The sequence below is a fragment of the Microcaecilia unicolor genome, chromosome 6 (assembly GCF_901765095.1).
Source record: "Microcaecilia unicolor chromosome 6, aMicUni1.1, whole genome shotgun sequence".
NCBI classification, from domain to species: Eukaryota; Metazoa; Chordata; class Amphibia; order Gymnophiona; family Siphonopidae; genus Microcaecilia; species Microcaecilia unicolor.
In genome coordinates this window covers 308,819,351-308,841,356 of record NC_044036.1, presented here as the reverse complement: position 1 = coordinate 308,841,356, position 22,006 = coordinate 308,819,351, and the positions used below count along the sequence as shown (strand labels likewise).

General features: G+C 40.7%; 3 protein-coding genes across 8 annotated transcripts in view; 2 read left to right on the top strand and 1 right to left on the bottom strand.

Moving 5' to 3' along the window:
* HEXD (hexosaminidase D) overlaps window positions 1–8,777 on the top strand; it is a 33,683-nt gene extending 24,906 nt beyond the window's left edge. Inside the window, exon 13 of the mRNA XM_030208121.1 lies at window positions 8,241–8,777. Coding sequence (XP_030063981.1) covers window positions 8,241–8,244 — 4 coding nt within the window. The 3' untranslated portion in view covers window positions 8,245–8,777. The remainder of the gene's footprint in view (window positions 1–8,240) is intronic.
* Window positions 1,877–22,006, bottom strand: part of LOC115473293 (cytochrome b-245 chaperone 1 homolog) — a 32,642-nt gene continuing 12,512 nt past the window's right edge. For 3 of the 5 annotated variants that reach the window (XM_030208132.1, XM_030208133.1, XM_030208134.1), the window contains 6 exons: window positions 18,692–18,802; window positions 12,673–12,714; window positions 10,879–10,952; window positions 6,405–6,501; window positions 4,638–4,782; window positions 1,877–2,092 (listed from right to left, as the gene is read on the bottom strand). In XM_030208132.1, coding sequence (XP_030063992.1) covers window positions 1,960–2,092; window positions 4,638–4,782; window positions 6,405–6,501; window positions 10,879–10,952; window positions 12,673–12,714; window positions 18,692–18,776 — 576 coding nt within the window. In that variant the 5' untranslated portion in view covers window positions 18,777–18,802 and the 3' untranslated portion in view covers window positions 1,877–1,959. Of the gene's footprint in view, window positions 2,093–4,637; window positions 4,783–6,404; window positions 6,502–10,878; window positions 10,953–12,672; window positions 12,715–18,691; window positions 18,803–19,696; window positions 19,952–22,006 lie in introns of those variants that run through there. The other 2 variants (XM_030208131.1, XM_030208130.1) reach the window with 2 other exon arrangements.
* NARF (nuclear prelamin A recognition factor) overlaps window positions 19,957–22,006 on the top strand; it is a 71,155-nt gene continuing 69,105 nt past the window's right edge. Inside the window, exon 1 of one of the 2 annotated variants that reach the window (XM_030208125.1) lies at window positions 19,957–19,978. The gene's annotated coding sequence lies outside the window, so the exon portion shown is untranslated. Of the gene's footprint in view, window positions 19,979–21,673; window positions 21,704–22,006 lie in introns of those variants that run through there. The other variant, XM_030208124.1, reaches the window with a different exon arrangement.

Below are 22,006 nucleotides of genomic sequence, written 5' to 3'. Positions count from 1 at the left end.
CCTGGCATCCACATTTTGGGCTCTGCCTGCCAATTTACTTGCCCAATTCCAAAAGGGAGTTACAGTACCTCATTCCAACTTTAGTAATAACCTCAAAATTTTCAAATCTATTAAAGCACCTGCCTGTACTAGCCATGGAAATTGAAGTACATCTTTGAGCTTCTGTTTATCAAAATCTTTCAGTTCTCTGCAAGTTCTAATTGGTTTTTATTGTACCCACGTAAATAAAATCCTGTGTCGTGAAGAAAGAGAAACCGGGGGGGGACCCTCTTCTATTTATACCAACAGTTGATTATTAGTGTACCTTCTCCCTTTTCATTTACAGCCCCATTTTAGAAATCCTGACTTGGACGTTTCAATTCTGACATCTCAAGTTTCATGAGTATTTCAGAACAGAATCTGCTGAAGTAGGGCCTACCACATGCGTGCAGCATAAACATCTATTTTAGCAAAATTAATGTAGAAAAAAGTGAAGGGTTCAAAGCTAGCACATACACCTGAATGTTACACAATGCCAGCACATACCCATTTATCTTTGCAACTTTAGAAACATAACCATGCTGATGCTGTCACAGACCAGTTTGCTGGGTGGGGGGAGGAGGGAATAAAAAGCACTGGGGGATTAAGCAGCTAACTTCCCCTTATCGCTCCAGTAGAGTATTGCTTAATAGCAGCCATTTCCCAAATCCTAAACGTGCTTGGTAGCAGGCGTAACTTCCAAAGTTGATTTTTAAAGAAAGACATTTAGTTCCCTTCTAAAATGCAAAATAAGGGCTAGATTAAAAATCAGCACAGTGGTATTCTATAATGGGCACTCGTTGTGGAATTGCACTGAATGCCAAGACTTACACACCTGCTGAAACCAGGTGTAATTCCCAGCATCCAATTTGGACCTATACCCCCCAGTACGCTATAGCACTGTTTGCAAATTTTAGGAGCACCTTTGACCCACCTATGCACCTCTCATGGCCATACACCCTTTTGGGTTGTACGCTATGAGATTTGGTCACACATTGTTATAGAATAGCACGTAGCAAAATGTGCATGCAAAATAGACACCCAATTATTGACCCTAAGTAGCTCATTATTCAATTTAGTTACACAGAAAAATGACAGCAGATAAAGGCCATATGGCCCATCCATATTGTCCTCTCTCTTCCTCCCCCACGTCTGGCCCATGCTTTCTTGAATTCAAATACAGTCTCCTCCACTGCGCACATATCTTGGTCCAGTGCCATAATGCCTATTAACTTACTACATCCTTGTTCTGCCCAAAGCACACCCAGACCACACCCCTTGCCATTTACATGCATTTAGGTTTGAGACGTACATTGCCAGACTTTGTAAAAGGGGGGACTTAGATGGTTATGCATTTATCAACTGCTGTTACATTTTCCTCCTTGTGGCTCAGAGAGCACAAAACTTTGACAAATACAATATTTATAAATAAACTATTTGCTGCATTGAACAACTCATGCCATTGTGAAACAAGCATTTTGCACCAGAAAGTGAGAGTGAAGAATACTTTTAAATACTGTAAAGGTAACAAGAAAAGACCAGTAAACTGGTAGTACCAATTAAATACAAAGGTACTTGTTGGATCAATAAAATCCAGTTCACTATTAAACGACTGATATTCCTGATGACACCCAAGTTCCTAACAATAGGAGAACCATTTTCTAAAATGTAACATGTTAAGTAAAAGGAAGAAACATGAAGGCTTATACTCTGTAGAACTGAAGACACACAAGTGCCAACTTACTACAGCCAGTGTACATCCGCGCAGAAGCTTTTGATGCAGAACTGTAGCATAGCCTGAAGCATGGCATACTGGATGGAAGTATAGTGAATATCAAGAATCTAGAGAGATCCTTAGCACTGTAAACTCACAAGGACCCATGCCCTTTTATTAAAATATGTCCGAACCACACAAAGGGTTCTGAAACCACCTACAAACATTCAGTCCTCTGTGATAGGTTCTTCTGGGTCACTGCCATCTGTGTCGCTGCTCTGTGAGGGATGCCGGTCCTGATTCACCCCAAGGTCCAGCTCCAGGAAGGTAGTAATTAGTTTTGCAATTGCTTCCACTTCACTAGAAAATAAAAGGCAAACATTAAAAGGGGCAGAAGCATCAAGGCAGAAAGTGATAGGTCCATCTTATCATATGACCCTCTTACTGAGCCTTTGCCAGGGTTCCAAGTTCCTGACCACCTGCCCTCTGATAAAAAAAAAAATCCAATAGATTTATTCATTTGAATTGGTTGTTTTAGTCTGTCTGTCTGTCTCAGTCAGCACAGGGAAATAAAAGTGGCTTGCCGTAGACACAGAACACAAAAGGTGTGTTCCAGTAGAACTACTGCCTTAGAACCAGAGACGGCCCAAAACAATTGGCCGCCTGGGGCGAAGAATGAGCCACCGCCATGGTCTGCCATCCCCCCCTCCCACCAATTTTTCCAAAGGCAGTGGCAGCAACAATTCCCAGAGGCTGCCCTGCCACCAGTCCCGGCCCCATCTCTCTACTGTGGCCCACCTCTGAGGAAATAGAAAGATACATCAGAGAGGCGAGCTGCAGGAGACAGAAGGGGCCAGGACTGGCAGCAGGGCAGCCTCTGGGAATCATTGCCACAACCTTTGGAAAAACGAGAAAGAAAAGGTAAATCAGTGGAAAGTGGACAGGGAAGTAAGGGCTAGAGCAATGCCGCCTCAGAAAAGTGCCACCCGAGGCCCCCACCTCAGGTGGCCTAACGGTAGGGCCGCCCCTGCTTAGAACAGTCCTGAGACTATGGACCTGACAGCAGCCATTAAGCTCAAACATGATGTGCAGCTGCGGCCAGCAGAGCAGGAAGCTAGTCCGAGGACGAAGCACCACAGCACAACCTACTGGAAGGTACAGAAAAGTATTGGATTGTTCCAGAGAAGACCACAGATTATGTGATGTCACTGGTGGAATTCAATTTTCTCTGCCTCCATCTGCTGCTGGGAAGGAACAACATTCAAGTGGTTCAGAATAGTGTAAGTTGACACTAAGGAGAAATTAGGTCTTACATCATAATTTTCTTTCCATTACTCCTTCCCACTGTTCCAGAACTTGTGGGATAGTTGTGTCCATCAACCAGCAGGTGGAAACAGAGATCTGAAAACTGAGCTGAGATACCTCTTGGCATCCAGTCCAGATCCTCGGTATTTACATAGACAAGCAGTAAGGAGACACTCCGAACAAACACAACCTTAAGACAACTTTCTAACTTAACACTAATTTATCAGGTAAGACCTATTTTCTTTCTATTAGTTCTTCCCCACTATTCCAGAGGTCCGCCCGAGGTTTCTGAGATGTTTACTTGGTGCAAAGTAATATGTCAAATAACAACCATCACCTTGCATGGTGCTTTCTGCATAACGTTTGTTCTCTACAAGTTGTCCAAAGATGAGAGGTCCACATGTTTGCCCATCTGGTTAGTGAGTCATGTTGTTGTTTCTCCTTACTTTGTCTATGTAAATACTGAGGCGCTGGACTGGATGCCAAGAGGTATGTCTCAGCTCAGTTTTCAGTTCTCTATCTTCACCCGTTAGTTGATGGACACAACTATCCCACAGTACCCATGTCTGTTTTATCATTCCCACCTTAAGTATCCATTTATTTGTCCTGTTTGTCTGTCTTGATTAGATTGTAAGCTCTGCGGAGCAGGGACCATCTCTTACATGTTCAACATACAGCGCTGTGTATGTCTAGTGGCCTTATAGAAATAAGCAGTAGTATGTTCTGGAATAGCAGGAAGCTACGTAATAGAAGATTCTTATTAGACACCATGAAATGTTGCACATCAGTGGAAGACACAGATGGGCACATTTATTCCTAGTGAGGCAACATCTGTTCTCAAACTAACCTCTAGAGGGCCCCCTCACAAAACAACAAAAACAGCTGCAGAAAAGTTTGGAATACAGATGCAAATAGTAGTGATTACATAAAATTTACAGAAGGGTTGTGGCTGCCATGTTAGTCCACTTGAACACATATTAGACTAACTTCACACAAAACAAAAATGAGAATGTTGCCTGAATATACAAGTTAATTATATATTTTATTAAAAAGATGGCCAGATGAGAATGTGGGGAAGGGAGGTGGTTTCTTAGCATGGATTCAGCCACTCCCTGCAATCTCCTTCATAATCTACACCCAGTGACAGAAGCTCGCCACCTCCAGGTCCCCTGTGCCTGCTGATGTACACCGCCGCCGCCACCACCACTACTACGATTTACTTGTAAATATTCAGGCACGGTCATTTTCTGCTCTGACCTGCTCAGCTTGGAGGTAATTTTATAATTGAGCACACATGTTTAACTTTTCCCTGGGCAGGTACCAGTTAGTATCCAAAACCAAAATGTTATGTACTTCAGCTCTGAAAATTGGCATAGAAATATTTTTGCGCTTACATCTATACCTACTATTTGGCAAGCACACATTTTCTGGGTTAATTTATGCACATCAGTGTAAACCCCTCCCCAACCCTGTCCTTGGGAATGCCTCTGCTCAGTCTGAATAAAGCTACACAGTGGCTGTATGTACAAGTTTAGGTGCAATTTTATGAGAGTTTATTTCAGCACAATTGATAAGAGAAACCTGGCAGAGAGTAGCGCACCTTCTGACACCCAGCACTGCACACTGCGTTAGAGGATGCGAGAATCCTGTCACAAAGCGCAAAACGATCAGAAAGCCTTTCCCAAAGTAGCGGACCTTCTCCTCTTCCACATTCACATCACGAATCTCTTTTAGTCGAAAGACAGCTATCCAGACAAAAAAAAATTAGATGGAGAAATCACATTTGCCAATATTACATACACAAAAATTAACCATTATGCATAGAAACTGTTGATCCTGTATGCTAAAATCAAAACTAAAAAATTTTTTTAGTTAAAGATAATAAGCACAAAGTTCTCTTCATCATCAGTTCAGAAAACATGCTTTTAGCCATCCAAAGTTTTGAATTTATACCTTGCCAGTGCACCATAGTACCTGCAGCACTGCCTCTTCTATTTCAAGTATGACAGGCACCAAGAAGTGAACCAGCCAGGGAAACCAATATCAGATCAACTGGGATCTAAGGCAATGCAACAGAAAGAAAACTGGATGGCCTGAGCCTTATGGCCCTTATTTGCTATCTTACACTACGAGTAGCACCCTACATTAATCAGATTTGTAATGAAGGGCATGGTTATAGAAGAAAAAGTTCCAAACTTTATAACCAACCCTCAAGAATTCTGCTCACTAAATCACAGGCCACTTTATCAGGTTTCCAAGTGAGAAGGAGTTGCTGCCATCAAGGCTAAGGACAGCACCCTGCTGTGAGGCTATGAAGAAGAATGAGGAAAGGGCCACTTAAGAACATAAACATAGCCATAGTGGGTCAGACCAATGGTCCATCTAGCCCAGTATCCTGTTTCCAACAGTGGCCATACCATAGATCACTACATGCAGAAACCCAAATAGTAGCAGCATTCCATGCTATCAATCCCAGGGCAAGCAGTGGCATCCCCATGTCCGTCTCACTAGCATACTATGGACTTTTCCTCCAGGAACCTGTCCAAACCTTTTTTAAATCCAGATACACTAACCACTGTTACTACATCCTCCAGCAAAGAGTTCCGGAGCTTAACTATTTGTTGAGTGAACAAAATATTTCCTCCTATTTGTTTTAAGAGTATTTCCATGTAACTTCATTGAATGTCCCCTAGTCTTTGCACTTTTTGAAAAAAAGTTTTAAAACTTTTTTTTTTAATTTTTAGAAGTCTTTATTGAACATTGTTAATTCTGAACATGTTTTGTTACATTTGTACCCCACGCTTTCCCACTCATGGCAGGCTCAATGCGGCTTACATATTGTATACAGGTACTTATTTGTACCTGGGGCAATGGAGGGTTAAGTGACTTGCCCAGAGTCACAAGGAGCTGCCTGTGCCTGAAGTGGGAATCGAACTCAGTTCCTCAGGACCAAAGTCCACCACCCTAACCACTAGGCCACTCCTCCACATAGGGCACCTAGCACACTTTCAGTACAAAATTACACATAACACTGTGCCAAGTGCATAACAAAGAATACACAATAGAGTTTCCAATGCGTAATCAAATACAAAATATACTTCAACTTTTTACTTTTTATTTATGAGTAACACCCCATTCCCTGCCTATCACCCTCGTCTCTATAAAACTTTTTTTTTATTCATTTGTATACATTCTAAACCACTCAGGTTCATACACAGGTCTTTCAACATTAGAATATTGACATTTACCCCTTTTTACTCCCTTCCCCCCTCCAAAAAAACCCCCCAAATTCCACAGAAAGCTCACTAATGTGATTGAACAACCAAGGTTGAGCATCCCTGTCCCACTGAACTTGCATATGCCTCACCTTGACTGCAGCCTCCTTTCCACAGGGTCAGGAACCTCTTGTAAAGATTAAAAGTCTTCAAGGTGACCTTCTCAGTTTTCTTGTCAAATACAGCTTCCTGCAAAAGTTACCGAATTGATGACTGTGTTGCTTTTAAACAACTGAAGAGATAATTTCAAGTGGAATGAAAAGCTCCCAGTGTGTGCAATTAGCACTAATAGCAGGAATTACACATCTCAACACTGTAATTACATTAAATCCTGTTCCATTACTGGCTTAACACAGCTTAAAGTTCCTCCTCCAATCCCACACACATAACATTACATATATCCCCTAGCTCAGAGATACTGTGAAGTGGCATGTCTACTGCAGTTGCTGAGAAGTCTCAGTTTCTTGGCTCTTTCATTTAGGCTAATGGTTCCCAATTACGGCCTATAGAGCTAATTTTTGCAGCCCATGGTGGAATCTGACCATGGATGACATTTTACTTTTATTTATCTAATATAATAATTTGCTCCTCCAACATTCCAATGTGTCTCACTGGGATTGTAACCACGTGCTGACGTCACTCCTCCAACGTTCTCCGTCCCCCCTCCCTCCCAGTTCCATGGGACCCTGGAAATTGGAGGGAGGGAGGGGGGCCAGGGGAGAGATGATGCACATGGATGGATGGAGGAGCCAGGGCACAGAGGATGTTGCCTGCATATGGATGACTGCAGGGAAGGGGACGACCATGGAACTCTGAGGCAGGGAGGAGGACAACAACCCTGGAACTCGGAGGGAGGGGGGGGGAAGATCCTGGAATTCAGAGGGCAGGAGGGAGGGGGTCCCTGGCACACACTCTCATGCTCACACACACACTCTCACAGACACACTCGCACCCAGTCTCTCTCTGTCACACACACACTCGCACATTCACTCTCTCTCTCACACAGTCACTCTCACACACACTCTCTCAAACATACACACTCCGAGGAAAACCTTGCTAGCGCCTGTTTCAGTTGTGTCAGAAACAGGCCTTTTTTAGTAGTTTAAAATATATTTCTATTCTGCTTATCTAAACCTAGGTTAGGTTAAAACATCTGAAATAAGCAGAACAACACACATGCAACGTAAATCACAAAATAAAATTGTCAAATATAAATATTTTTTTCATGTATGGCACTGGCAAGACTGGTGGGGTTCCCAGGCTCCACCAGCTGAAGGTGGTTATGACTGCAAACTACAAAGGACCCCTTCCTCACTCTGACCAGAAAAAGATGGGGATCCCCCATTTGCCCCAGTGATTTGTGGCCCTTCTCTTGAAAATTTGGGGAGCCCCGTCTTACATCCTTTTATTTCATTTTCAGTAAAAGGTGCATGCCTCTATATGGTCACATCCCTTACAGGACACTTTCAGCTTTGTAGCAATGTGATGAAATTTAAGAAACTTCTTAAAACACAGTTGTTGGTGGCTGCATTTTATTGAGTTTCTGGAATATTATGTCATTTGATATAACATGAACTGACCTGTAATTTTGTATATAAATGATTATTTGTATGTTACATTTTATATAACATTATTATGTATGTTCCTTTGTAAACCACTTAGTTGATTAAGTGGTAAATAAGTTTTAAAATAAATAAGTAAATACCGAAGGATCACTACACCAGGTCAACCTATTAGCAGCTCCACTGTATTCATACAGTGTATTAGTATGAAGACTTCCTGGGGCTCCTGCTAGAATCAGTAATAGATAGAAGATGGTAATAAATGGGTATTCATGCTAAAGAAGGGTGCTGAGTGGGTGCTGCAAGGATATGTCCTGGGGCCAGTTCAATTTAGTCTTTGTCTTCAAAAGGTTTGTCTTTTTCCAGATGATACTAAGATCTGCAGTGGATTGAACAACCTGTGGAAAGCAGACAAAATAAAGATCTAAGGAAGCTTGAGGAATGGTTAAGAGCAAGGTAATTAAATTTCAATGCAAGAAGTCGGGGTCATACATTTGGGATACAGAAATTCAAAGAAGCTGTACGTGATGGGGTGAGGTACTGTTGGGATGATCATATCCGATAATCCCAAGATAGCAAAACAGTATGACAGTATCAGGCCCACAGCATAAGGACGGATCATTGGTGAGACCTTATCAGGAGTTCTGTGTCTAGAAGCCATATCAGCAAAAGGATATGAGTAGTGGAAAGCCAGAAAAGGGTGACACAAATGGTGAAGGGTCTACAACACAAACTGTATGAGATTTTAAAACCCAAATAATTGTACACTAGATGATGAGAGACAGAGGGATATGACTGGCATATTCAAATACTTCAAAGATATAAATATAGCCTTTCGGTGAAAAGGGAACTTTTGGAACAGGAAGCCATGAACTTGAAGGGGAAAGGGAAATGGGACTTGATATACCGCCTTTCTGAGGTTTTTTGCAACTATATTCAAAGCGGTTTACATATATTCAGGTATTTTGTACCAGGGGCAATGGAGGGTTAGGTGACTTGCCCAGAGTCACAAGGAGCTGCAGTGGAAATTAAACTCAGTTCCCCAGGATCAAAGTCCACTGCACTAACCACTAGGCTACTTGTGGTATATCACAGATTGTAGAGGGATCTTTGGCATGATTATAGTTAGTACAGACCAAGGGCACTAAAATTATTGAGGGGCTAAATGATAAGATAGACTACACCACCACCTGCCTGTAAGATCAATTATATATAAGTATTTGACTATCACATTTAACACACTGAGGCCAGGACCATAATATCTGAGTTGTTCTGTAAATTTGAGTACCATCATGGATATTCTACTCTGAATTAGATGTCCATGCAGTAATACCTTTTGCTCTAGAGTAAAGCTCCAGTATATACATAAATCACATTTTTCAGTTAAGGTACCCCAAGAATGGAGGAACTTACTACCCCAGAAGTTAAAGGCAGAACTCAATTATACAGTTTATTGCAAGCAGCCAAAAACACTGTCACCCATCTTAACTTGGGTAAATTATTAGTTGTATGGGATGTTCATGGAAGCTGAGAACAGGGTTATAAACTGCTGGGATTTATATCTTAATTTTGTTAAATTATTTAGTGTGTTTTGTATTAAGCATGGTTTGATACATGCAACTTGTGATTTTTATAAAATTGCATTAACCTTTATTATGAGAAAAATGACTGTAATCCTTGAACCACATGTATCACAATAAAAATGGAATATTAATTACAATTAAAAATTCTCCAGACCACAAATGTTGGATCTGATGATACTTAAGCAAAGCATTCCCCTCTAATTTAATACCATTTCCCTTCAATCTTTTTAGTCATGTCCTTGCTGCCTTAATCTAAAGCCTCTAACTTGGTTTTCATTGTGTGTCCTTGTCTGTCTTGATTAGATTGTAAATGTCTCTGTACAGCACTGCAAATGTCTGGTATGCATTATATCCATGATAAACCAAGAAGAATAGACTTCAGTAGAAACCTCAGAAAATATTTCTTCAAAGAAAGGTAGATGGATGCACAGAACAGCTTCCTGGTGGAAGCGAGTATACAGGATAGAATCCTTAAAAGTGAAAGGGGGAGGGGGGGAATCAGAGATCAACTGAGGTCTAAGGCTATGCACCAGGAATTTGACAGGCTAAGCCTTATGGGCCCTACCTGCCATCATATACTATGAGTAGCACCCCTATTTATGTGAAATATATTTTTATTGAGAACAGCATAAGTAACATCAGTGAACATTTTACATCTCAGCAGAAATACTTCACATATCAAAAACCACTATTCAAAGCAAGTTCCTGCTACCCGTCATCATATTTCTCCCTCCTTCCCTCCTTCCATACCCATTCACCCCCCACCCCTCAACAAGACAAGCCATCTCTCTATATCACTGACATCCCCCCTTCAGACCTCTCCCAACATCCTACTTTGCTACATCCTGTATAAATCTAGCACCCCTATTTAATAAGATTTGTAAAGGTGTGATTATATAAGAAGACATTTCCAAACATATAACAACCCTCAAGAATCCCACCCACTAATCACAGGCAGCATTATCAGCTCTCCAAGTGGGAGAGGGGGCTATTGGCATCAAACCAGGGTAGTACCTTGCTGTGGGGCTTTAAAAGGAAGGAAGAAAAGGGGCTTAGAGAAGACTAGGAGACAGGGAGAGGCGTGGTGGTTAGGCAGCCAGGGAAAAGGAGAAAATATCAGTAGAAAGAAAAGGAGAGGATGGAAAAGAAGCTGGAGATGGAGGCAGGTGAAATAGGAGCAAAGAAAAATAAGCAGAACAGTACTGGGAGTGGTGGCACAGGAGGCGCACGCAAGCAGGACACAAGAGACATGCTGTACACAATTACTTTTAAGCGCTCCCCTTGGCCTATGTGGCCCAAACTCAGGTCTATTGTCCAAGTGTATTTTAAATCCACAACTGTGCACAAATACAGCAACTAGCTAAACCAGCTCTGTAAATACTACCTCATATTAGCAATGTGCTGTGAAGCACTGCACTTACCTCCCACTCTTCTAGGTTCTGTATTGCCACAAAGAGACAGCCAGTCACGTAGAAGAGCTTCCAAGCTAAGTTATCTACAAAACAAACAAGCAGCATTTTTAGGACACTGTACAAGTACAGCTGCTAAATATACCTGTGAAATAATGGAAAAATTCCCAGACAGTGAAACGGTTCTTTTTCAGATACGGTTCTGGCAGTTATTGGAATGAGGCAGGATAGAGAGGAAACACCAGGTAGTAATGACTTAATGTAACATGTTACAAGAAACAAAAAAGTGTCAAGAAAAAGCATTTCGTCATTGAACTTCTAGGTTCTTTCAAGCTGCAACTTGCAGTGGGGTCTACAAAGCTATGACTTGTATGAACATCTTTAACCTGGGCCCAACTTTTTAGGTTCAAAATTCTGAAGCACAATATGAAGCATACTAATCTGGAGTCTTGCAAGCTAAAGAAGTCCTTTGTTATTGAAGAAAAATCTAAAGTAATGTCATTCCACAAAGATGTGGACTGTTTTATGTACTTATTCCAGTATTTGATATACCACTGATCAGCAAACAGTGGGCACCCCAGTGGCTTACAGGAGCAAAAGAGGCACAGACATGAATAGTCAGATGGCAAGCCAGATGGACAGGCAGAAACAAAAAAACTGACAGCCACTTAAGAATGAGGGGTAGAAAAGGACCATCATTAACCAAAAGACAGAAGCAGATCAGACCACAAAGGAGGAAAGTAAAACTCAACTAGCTCCGAGTCAATAATCCACCAACCACGCAGGAAGCTTGAATCAAAGGCACTCAGTGAAACCTGGGAAAGGAGGTTGAGAAAATCCAGCTGCCTTGAAGCTACTACTACTAATCATTTCTATAGCGCTACAAGGCATACGCAGCGCTGTACACCATACACAAAATGACAGTCCCTGCTCAAAGAGCTTACAATCTAGATAAGACAGGTAAACAGACAGAACAATAAGGGTAACAGACATAACAATAAGGGTAAGGGAATAAAGAGGTGAGGATAAAAGGACAGGGCAAGTGAGTGGTGGTTAGGAGTCAAAAAGCAGTGGTAAAGAGGTGGGCTTTAAGTTTGGACTTGAAAACGGCCAAAGATGGGGCTAGATGTAAGCTAGGGAAAGCAGCCTCATTTTATAACACACCCTAACAGGCAGTCAGTTACTGCTGCCAAAAGGAAAAGGCCATGGCCCAGCCTGTAACAACATAACCTTCCAAAAGAAACTCAAATACTCTTCCATAGATTAATAACAAGGTTCAGTTTACACTGAAACACATCCTGTTTTCCAATTGGGGACATCAAGTTTTGAGCATGCACCATCTGATTCTAAATCAAGGATTTGTCTGCTGTGCTAGCAGAACCCAACTTACTTTAGCCTCTTATGCCACCCCATCAGTTTCAAAACCACTGTTTCAAGGCATGTCTGATACCTCTAAATGGTACAGTTTTGTGCACACAGTGACAGCAGTGAACCTCATTCTTAAGCCAGGGTATATGGAGTATAATCTCACTCTCTCATACTTACTGCTCAGGCTTGCTGTAGTGCTCGCATTGTGCCAAAAAAAAAGCATACGAGGGCTTTTTTATTTTTTTAAAGCTTCTCTACTTTTGTATTTCTGAATATCTTGAGCAATGCTCTAGAAATTCTTGTTACTACAGACCTTTATCACACGTTTCCAACCTTCCTTAACACTAGTAAACAAGATCAAAGGATCGTATACGCTCCCTGCCCCAACAACCAACACAAGCTGCAAACAGTAAGAAGCAGAACATAGGCATATCTTACCTGAGCTATAATAAGCTGCAGCAAGACCTATAGATGATATACCTTAAAGAGAGAGAAACAAAATCATCTCAAAAAGAATATCATACTTGCAAAATCATGGTGTCTCCTCTACTAAATAAAGGTACCAAGAGGTACTCAAAACAATCAATAGCCTTTACTCTACATACAACCTGTTTTGTTTGGTTGGTTTGGGCTTTTTTTTTTTTTTTTTTACAAAATAGCAGCACATCACACAGTTTGCTAGAGAAAAAAAATGGCACAGCAGCAGACCTAGGATTAATCAACGTGCATGAACTTTTAAATTCCTAGGATCTACAATTAGTCACAACAATGGGAGAGATCTGCTTCGCATGACAGGATTGCAGCCAACTGCTAGCCTCTGAACTACTTGGGCCTCCCCAATACCATAACTGTTCTCACTGTGGCTTGCCAACTTTCATCTCTCATCACTTGGCATCCGTAGCCTAATCTGACTGTTGCTTCTAAACTTCAGATATGCCCTTGTCTACCCCCCTCCTGCACCCCATGTGACATTCACTGTCTGAACTGCAGGCGCTCTGTTATATATGAAGCCCTGCACAGTTCAAACATCAGCTGTTAAACCAAAAGCCCCATGTTCGAACCATGCAAGGCTCCATGGATACAGAAAACATCCAATTCAGACAGTGAATGTTTCGATCACAGGGCTGCAGAAGGGAGGCGGCATCTGAAGCTTAGAAGCAGAAGCCAGAGTGGGTTATCAGGACTGAGGGAGAAATATTTAGAGATTTCAAAGAAGCACCAAGAAGAAAACGTAACCTTATATCATTCAAGATAACTAATGTTTCAGTGCTATAACCAGCACCAAAAACAACTGGTGAGTCAAGAAACAATTTTAATTAAACATCGCTTTCTCCACTAATTTAGCCAGGAAGATTAGAGAAAGTCTAATTTTTTAAAGATTTAAGTCAATCAGTGTGTTTCATCCTTCACAATATCCCCTGCAGTGTTTACCAAAATAAAGGAGCACAGGTCCAGCACAGCTAGAGCTTCTGCACCCACATAATACAGTTAAAGCTTCTTCCCGTGTAGCACACTAGAACTGTATCCAACAATCTCCAACAAAATTTACATCAAATAAGAAGTGTTTGGTTGTACCTCTTTAGCTGCAATAACTGCAAACAGTTATTAAGTTTAGAGGCAGTTACTTTTTCACCTGGATGATATGAGTGTTGGATAACTTTGTTCCTTAACACAATTTTTGAGTTCCCTTGAGCTAATATTACATTTTGTTTAAAGATCAAAAACATTCAGTACGACGTATGCAATAACAAGAGAACTCAGCACGGGGCAAAAATTTTTCCCATCACTGTATAATCCTTAACCTGACAATGGTGGGCAACCCTATCCAACTCCACTTTAGCTTTTAGCCAAAATGCCTTCTAATAGCCTATTACATTGTTGTACTGATCATTTGAGGGAGAAGAAACAAGGGACTGCATTTAGTTGTTCTCAATAAGCATCAGTTTTTGGGGACAATGCATCAAAACTTAGAAAGTATTAATTGTAAATCAAATAATCAATCTGCTGGATCAAAAACACTTCCTTAAGTGCTTCCGTATATAACCGAGAATCATTTTTTTCAGTTACATAAAGAAGATAATCAACAATCCTATCTAGCAGAAAAATAAACCCTGAGGCTTATATCTAACCTTATAATGATTACAACAGACCAGGGAAACCCCCAGCCCAACAAGCAAATATCACTAAAAGCGGGATAAAACACTAAGCCAGATATCTGTCCCACCCTATGACTAGGTTCAGCAAATCTTGAAAAAGCCTAAAGATGAAAGAGCTGATAACAGACCTTGAGTTTCCCTACACTAAGAGAGTCTCCTTAGACATTTAAATCCCTCCAGAAACATCGATCCAGGGGAATCCAACATCCACCCAGATGCCAGTGCTATAAAATTCAACAGGACAGTCCCAGAAGTCTCTGTAGCACAATCTACTAACTTTCCCCATTTTAATTAAAACATCCTCCAAGACACTAAAGGAGAATTTTAAAAATCTACCCCATCCCCACCTTTCTCTTGGCAACAACTGACAGACAAAACGAATTGGAATGACAAGCATGAACTAACACAACCTCCTCTTCTTCTCATAGCCAGGTCTCTATTAGAAATAAGTTGATGACCTGATAGCTTGGCTGCTAACTTTACTTACATTTATATCTCACATTAACCTGAAAGCAAGCTCAACTTCAATGTGGCTTACAGTCTAGATTAAAAATACAGAGTTTGAATTTCAACAATAGTGTAGGTATGATGAAGTGGTTGAGAGTAACAGATTAGCAAAATAAACTACAAACAGTGTACAGTGTACATATTGATAGATTCACAACACAGAAGAGAGACAAGATTATCAACTGGTTATTGCTATATTAACTAAATGTAATGACTTCTGGAATAAGTTGGTGAAGAAATTAGTTTTTAGCAATTTTAAGAATTGTAAGTAAGTTTACTCTCTATGGAACACATATTCTATATGAACACTTATAAAATCAGAATAAGACTTTTGAGATCTGAAGTGAAATTCTTTGAGAGGTGATTACATGATCAAGGACAAAACACATAAAATTTATCTTTAGTACTAGGACGTTGCTTTCTGCACTCAAGTATCCTCAAACTGATGTCAAAGGAGAGTAGTATGTACCAGTAGCTGAGCGATCAAAGGGAGTTATTAACAAGAATTAGAGATTTTACTTGAATAAAATAGTTAACCCCAACCTTCTGTGAAACAAAATCATATACCTCCATAACAAACTGCTTTCCAATTAGACAACCTTTCGGTTATTATCTATATTTATTCTGTGGTGCAAACAAAATTTCTCTTTTGCTCAGCAAAGGCCAGGTTACATTTATTTTATTAGGTTTATACCATTTTTATGACAGAAATCATTCAAAATGCTTTACACGTTACTAATGACTTTGGAAAAATGCGGGAGGAGGTTGCTTCCGCATTTCCAGGTTCCCATTCTCTTGGCTCAAAGTTCTACCCATGCAAAAGTGCCACCAAATATAGACTTAGTGCAGGGATGATCACAACCAAGGTTATTACAGTGCTTCTCACCCTCTTCCCACTGCTGCTATACCAAGCTATCCTGCAGTTCCCAGTGGCTATAAATGCTGGTGGTCTTCCTCAGTACTGTCACAGTTCCACTAGGGGATGGGTGTTCTCCAGGACTGAGAACATCATGTCTATGGACACCTTAGTCCAAGTCACTTCCCAGTTATCACATGACTGCATCGTTCTAACCTCTGGCCAGATAAAGCTAACTTTCTAGGATGAACTCATTTAACAGTAATCTATTAGCACCATAGAAATGTGGATTAGAAGGGCATATGTGAGAGCCAATTCCCAACAATGTGAACATAAAAGTAGCCATATACTGGGTCAGACCAATAGTCCATCTAGCCCAGTATCCTGTTTTCCAAACAGTGGCCAAGCCAGGTCACAAGTAACTGGCACAAACCCAAATCATGGCAACACTCCATACTACAAGTCCCATCTGTCTCAATAGCAGACTATGGACTTTCCCTCCAGGAATTTGTCTAAACCTTATACGCTAACCACTATTACCACATCCTCCAGCAAAGAGTTCCAGAGCTTAACTATTCGTTGTGTGTGAAAAAAATATTTCCTCCTATTTGTTTTAAAAGTATTTCCATATAACTTCCGCGAGTGTCCCCTAGTCTTTGTACTTTTGGAACAAGTAAAACATTGATTTACTTCTACTCGTTCTACACCACTCAGGATTTTGTACACCTCAATCATATCTCCCCTCATCCATCTCTTTTCCAAGCTGAAGAGCCCTAACCTCTTTGGCCTTTCCTCATATGAGAGGTGTTCCATCCCCTTTATCATTTTGGTCGCTCTTCTTTGAACCTTTTCTAATTCCAATATATCTTTTTTGAGATACAGAAACCAGAACTGAACACAATACTCAAGGTGCGGACACACCATGGAGCAATACAAAGGCATTATAGTATTTTCAGTCTTATTCACCATCCCTTTCCTAATAATTCCTAGCATCCTGTTTGCTTTTTTGGCCACCGCCACACACTGAGTAGAAGATTTCAGCGGATTATCTACAATGACACCTAGATCTTTTTCTTGAGTGCTGACCCCCAAGGTGGACCCCTGCATCAGGTAACTATGATTCGAATCATTTGGTTTCCAATGTGAATCACCTTGCATTTGTCCACATTAAATTTCATCTGCCATTTGGATGCCCAGTCTTCCAATTTCCTAAGGTCTTCCTGCAATATTTCACTGTCCGCACATGTTTTAACAACCTTGAATAGTTCGTATCATCTGCAAATTTAATCACCTCACTTGTTTCGATTTCAAAATAATTTATAAATATGTTAAATAGCACCAGTCCCAGTACAGATCCAGGCACGCCACAGTTCACCCTCCTCTATTGAGACAAATGGTCATTTAACCCTACCCTCCGTTTTCTGTCCAATAACTAATTCCTAATCCACACCAAAACCTTACCTCCTATCCCATGGCTCTTTAATTTTCTCAGGAGTCTCTCATGAGGAACTTTATCAAAAGCTTTCTGAAAATCTAGATACACTACATCAACCTTTATCCACCTGTTTATTCACACCTTCAAAGAAATGAAGCAAACTGGCGAGGCAAGACCACCCTCAGCTGAACCCATTAAACCATGTTTGTCTACATGTTCTGTAATTTTATTCTTTATCATAATTTCCACTGTTTTGCCCGGCACGGACATCTGGCTTACCGATCTATAATTTCACAGATCACCCCTAGAACCCTTTTTAAAAATTGGCATCACATTGGCCACCCTCCAGTCTTCAGGTACTACGGACGATTTTAACGACAGGTTGCATATTACTAACAGCAGATCAGCAATTTCATGCTTGAGTTCTTTGAGTGTGATACAAAAGCTGGGGGGGGGGGGGGCTTGGTATACAGTGACAATTTTGGCTCCGTTTTACCCTTTTACAACTGAGTTTCTTGAGAATATAGGCATTATCCTATTAGAGCCGAAATAAAACAGCTTATGATGAAACGTTTAACACCACAGGAGCAAAAAAGCAAAATATTCTGAAAATGTAAAGCTCAATTTTTTCTGTATGCAAGCTCTTCATCTATATTAAGCATATTAATCATATGCTAATATTTTGGCAAGTGAAATTTTTTTCTGACCAGGAACGATTAGCTTTTTGCTCATCACTTTTTGTCATGGAGCTAGTAAAGCATACAGAGCTTTTTTTCACCACTCTGACGATTGTTTAAAGTAGTTTGTTGAATCTTGCATACCCAAATTATTCCAGAAACAATTGGGAAGAAAATTCCCCCAAGCTTTCATTTTTTATTTGTTGCATTTGTATCCCACCTTATCCCACCTCTTTGCATTTTTTCATTAAAAATTTTCAACTTCTAAAAATTGTCAATGCATTACTTGGTAAAGGTTCTAGCAAGTTTGAGATCTGAATTGCTTTCAATTTAACATTTAACAACTACTACTTATTTCTATAGCGCTAAGGGTCCTTTTACTAAGGTCACTAACATATTTAGTGCACACCAATGATTAGCTTCCACTAAAATGATAAGACCCCCCATAGGAATATAATGGGCATCTTATTATTTAGCACACTCTAATCATTAGGGTGCACTAAATCCACTAAAAGACCTCTTAAATTGCAATAAGTGTCTGTTGATTTTCTCCTTCCTAACCAAATATTTCAGCTATTCAGCAACTTAATTCCTATGATGTAGCTCAACATTTAAGATATTTGACTGATGTAAAAAAAAAACACCTCCATAATGGTACTTAGATTTTTTTTTTTATCTGATTTGGCAAGTTATCAGGAAAATTTGCAGTCTTGAGAATAATTTTTGTGATAATATTCTGAAATGATGGGAAAACTGCAGTTAAAAATTTCTAAAACCCACACCTCTACTCCAGACCAGGACAAAGCAAGAGAACTGGGGTACTTACCAACAAAGAGAGACCAGGATCTTATGCTGGGATACCTCTTCAGGTGAAGAAGGGTACCTGTACGACTTTCTACTTGCATGTACATTGTCCACTAGTCAAATTACCCAAACCCTAGGATAGAACAGAAGGTCAGTCTTAAATGGGCTCATTGTCTGGTTTTGGGGCCCATCTCAGTGTTATAAAAAGATTTAAACATATAGCTTCTCCAGAACTATGAGGCACTAGAAACCCATCTTCAAGTTGTCCATCTGTTGTGGCCAGTGGGGTACAGATACAACATAAAGATATGTCCCCAGAAGATAGATGATGAAGGGCAATCTCTATTCCTCTGTCAAAAATTAATCAAGCCCCCTCAATCAGCAAAGGAGATCAGGATCTCCCAGGCACCTTTGCAGGAAAGGCAGGAGGAAAGCAAGGTAAAGCAACTGGGAACATTTGATTGAAACAGAAAATGACAGAACATAAAGACCATGAGGCATATTTTCAAAGCACTTAGCCTTCCAAAGTTCCATAGAAGCCTATGGAACTTTGGAAGGCTAAGTGCTTTGAAAATATGCCTCCATATAGCCTATCCAGTCTGTCCATCAGTTCTACAATCCCTTCCTCTCCCATAGAGATCCTCTGTGCATGCCTCATACTTTCCTAAATTCAGATATAATCCTTATCTCAACCACCTCTGCTAGAATGCCGTTCCTCACATCTTACACCATTTCCGTAAAGAAATAGCTCCTTAGTTTATTCCCGACTCTATCCCCTATTACTTTCATCTTATTTTCCTTCCTTCCAGAGCTTTCTTGAAAGAGGCCTACCTGCCTCCTGTAACCTATAGCAGCCATTAACTCATTTCTGAGAGCCTGGTCTGCAGCACTCAAACCCTTCCTCACATCTCTTCGGCCGTGTTCCCGCGCTTCTGAAAAAACGGATATACCCAAAGCTTGAAATCGTCTAGAAGAGACCGAAAAGCGAAGAACAAGCAGCAGCAAATATAGGAACTAGGAGCTATACCTGACCGGTGCCCACAGACCGCAGGGCGAACTGCTCAACACCAACCGCTCTCTAACCGAGAACTTAGAAGCTGAGAACATGAGCAATCCCAGTTCCCAAAGCGGTTACAACAGGAACAAAAACGATAAACCAAAACCACCTTCCGGTTTCCGGCTTGGGCGGGCTTTCATTGGGGGCGGAGCTACTAGGTAGCGACTCCGGCACCATGAGAGCGGAGCATGCTGGGAATGGATAGTTGGAAGGGGGTGTTGCGGATAAGTCTTTGCAGTCGAAAGCAGAGTAGTGAGTATTTTGACGCAAGCGCGTGTTAGCGTTTGGACTGTAGGTTTCGTATCGTAATATCTTCCTTGGGGATTTGAACGGTCCTGAAACCTACTTCACGAGAGAGTAGTAGCTCTAATTAGTTGTCCTTACTAGTTGCTCAAACAGTAGCTTGTTGTATTCATTATTGTCCAACAGCTTTCGATCGCAGGTGAGGTATGATCAACCCAATGCAGATTAATTCTGGAAGCTTTAACAAGTAATTATAAGCAGTAATCATATTGTATTTAATTTGACCTTCTTTCCAATGTCTTTCACTTAATGCTGTAAACCGTCTAGACTGGAGATCTTATGACAGACTGTGACGATAAGAACTCTTTTTATTATTATTATTATTATTTATTATATTCTGGAAAGAAAGAAAGTCATAAATATTGAATAAAGCTTTTTCTTTTTTATTTTAAGTGGTTTCTGAAAGACTTGGAACATATGAAAAGTCAGCATCTTTAGCAGCCAGTGCAGTAAAGAGCACTAGGCTTTGCATGCAGGCTAACTGTGGACAAAACCGCAGATAGCACATTTAAAGCCATGTAAATTAAGCTATTAGTTATTCTGTACAGATCCCAAGAAGTGTACAGAAGTGTACACAAAGTATGATTTATATGATGTTTAGCCCTACCCATTGCATCCCAGAATGCACCAGGCAGGGGCTAGGTTCTGCCATTTTGTAACAGTATGAGGCAGGCACTGACGCAGTATGTGCGATTTTCCAAGCATAAGTTTTGGCTGACCACACCCAGAGGCAGCAACTTGCGAAACATGGTGCATGTTGGTGGAAAGGCGTCCGTGTGTTGTAAAGTATGAAAATAATTTGATGAAGGAGTGTTAAAGCATTTCTACCGAATCAAAATCTGTTTGTAAAAGTCAAGGATATATAATGGAACTTAGTAATAATAAATATTTAAACTTCTCAAGAATTTTACTATGCTATTTGAAACTGAATTTGAAAAACAAAAAAAGAAAAAGATAATTATTAGATACAGCTGGGTTTTCCTTTTTTAATATTTTGAAAGCGGCGACACCAGAGGGAGGAGCTGTTGCTCATGCTAAACCTTTTTTTTGAGTTCCGGGAAGGAAAGGGTCGTTAGACCACCAGAGCCAAAGTTGTAGCACATGCAATCTAGTGCATGCCTATACAATTTTTTTTGTGCAAAAAAACATAGTTCTCAGCACAGATCCATGTGAACATGTGCCCCGTGTGTTCTCCCGAGTTACTGTACATTTTTGTGCTTGGCCTATTTTTATGATATTTTTTTTGTTACATTTGTACCCCGTGCTTTCCCACTCATGGCAGGCTCAATGCGGCTTACATGGGGCAATGGAGGGTTAAGTGACTTGCCCAGAGTCACAATTTGCTTACTGCATTGAGGAACACATTTTTTTGCATTATATATACACTAGTAAAAAAGGCCCGTTTCTGATGCAAATGAAATGGGCGCTAGCAAGGTTTTTATCAGAGTGTGCACGTTTGAGAGAGAGTGAATGTGCGAGTGTGTGTGTGACAGAGAGAGAGTGAGAGTCTCCCCCCTCCCCTCTCCCCCCCCCTCCCCCTCCCACTTTCGGAGAGCAGTGTTTGGTAATTATACAGAATTCCTGCTGTGTTTTTCACTGTTTGTATTTGTCAGGATTCCTGCTGTGTTACAGAGAGAGCGAGGCTGAGTTTGGAGTTTCCGAGAGCAGTGTTTGGTAATTATACAGGATTCCTGCTGTGTTTTCCTTCACTGTTTATATTTGTCAGGACTCAGGAGCTGTGTTATAGAGAGAGCGAGGGCGGGGCAGACACTCATGGGGAAACCCGATATCTACACTGCTTCACACTTCCGGCTGGAGGCTTCATTTAGAACGTTGGTGGTGCCTTTTATATATAGAGAAGATTAGGAAAATATACTCTGAGCTCAGGAGTACAGCTTTAATGCAAGGTTACTACAGCCCCACAAAACCCAGTCCACAATTTATTAACAAAAGTAGACGGGATGGGATTTTAGATTT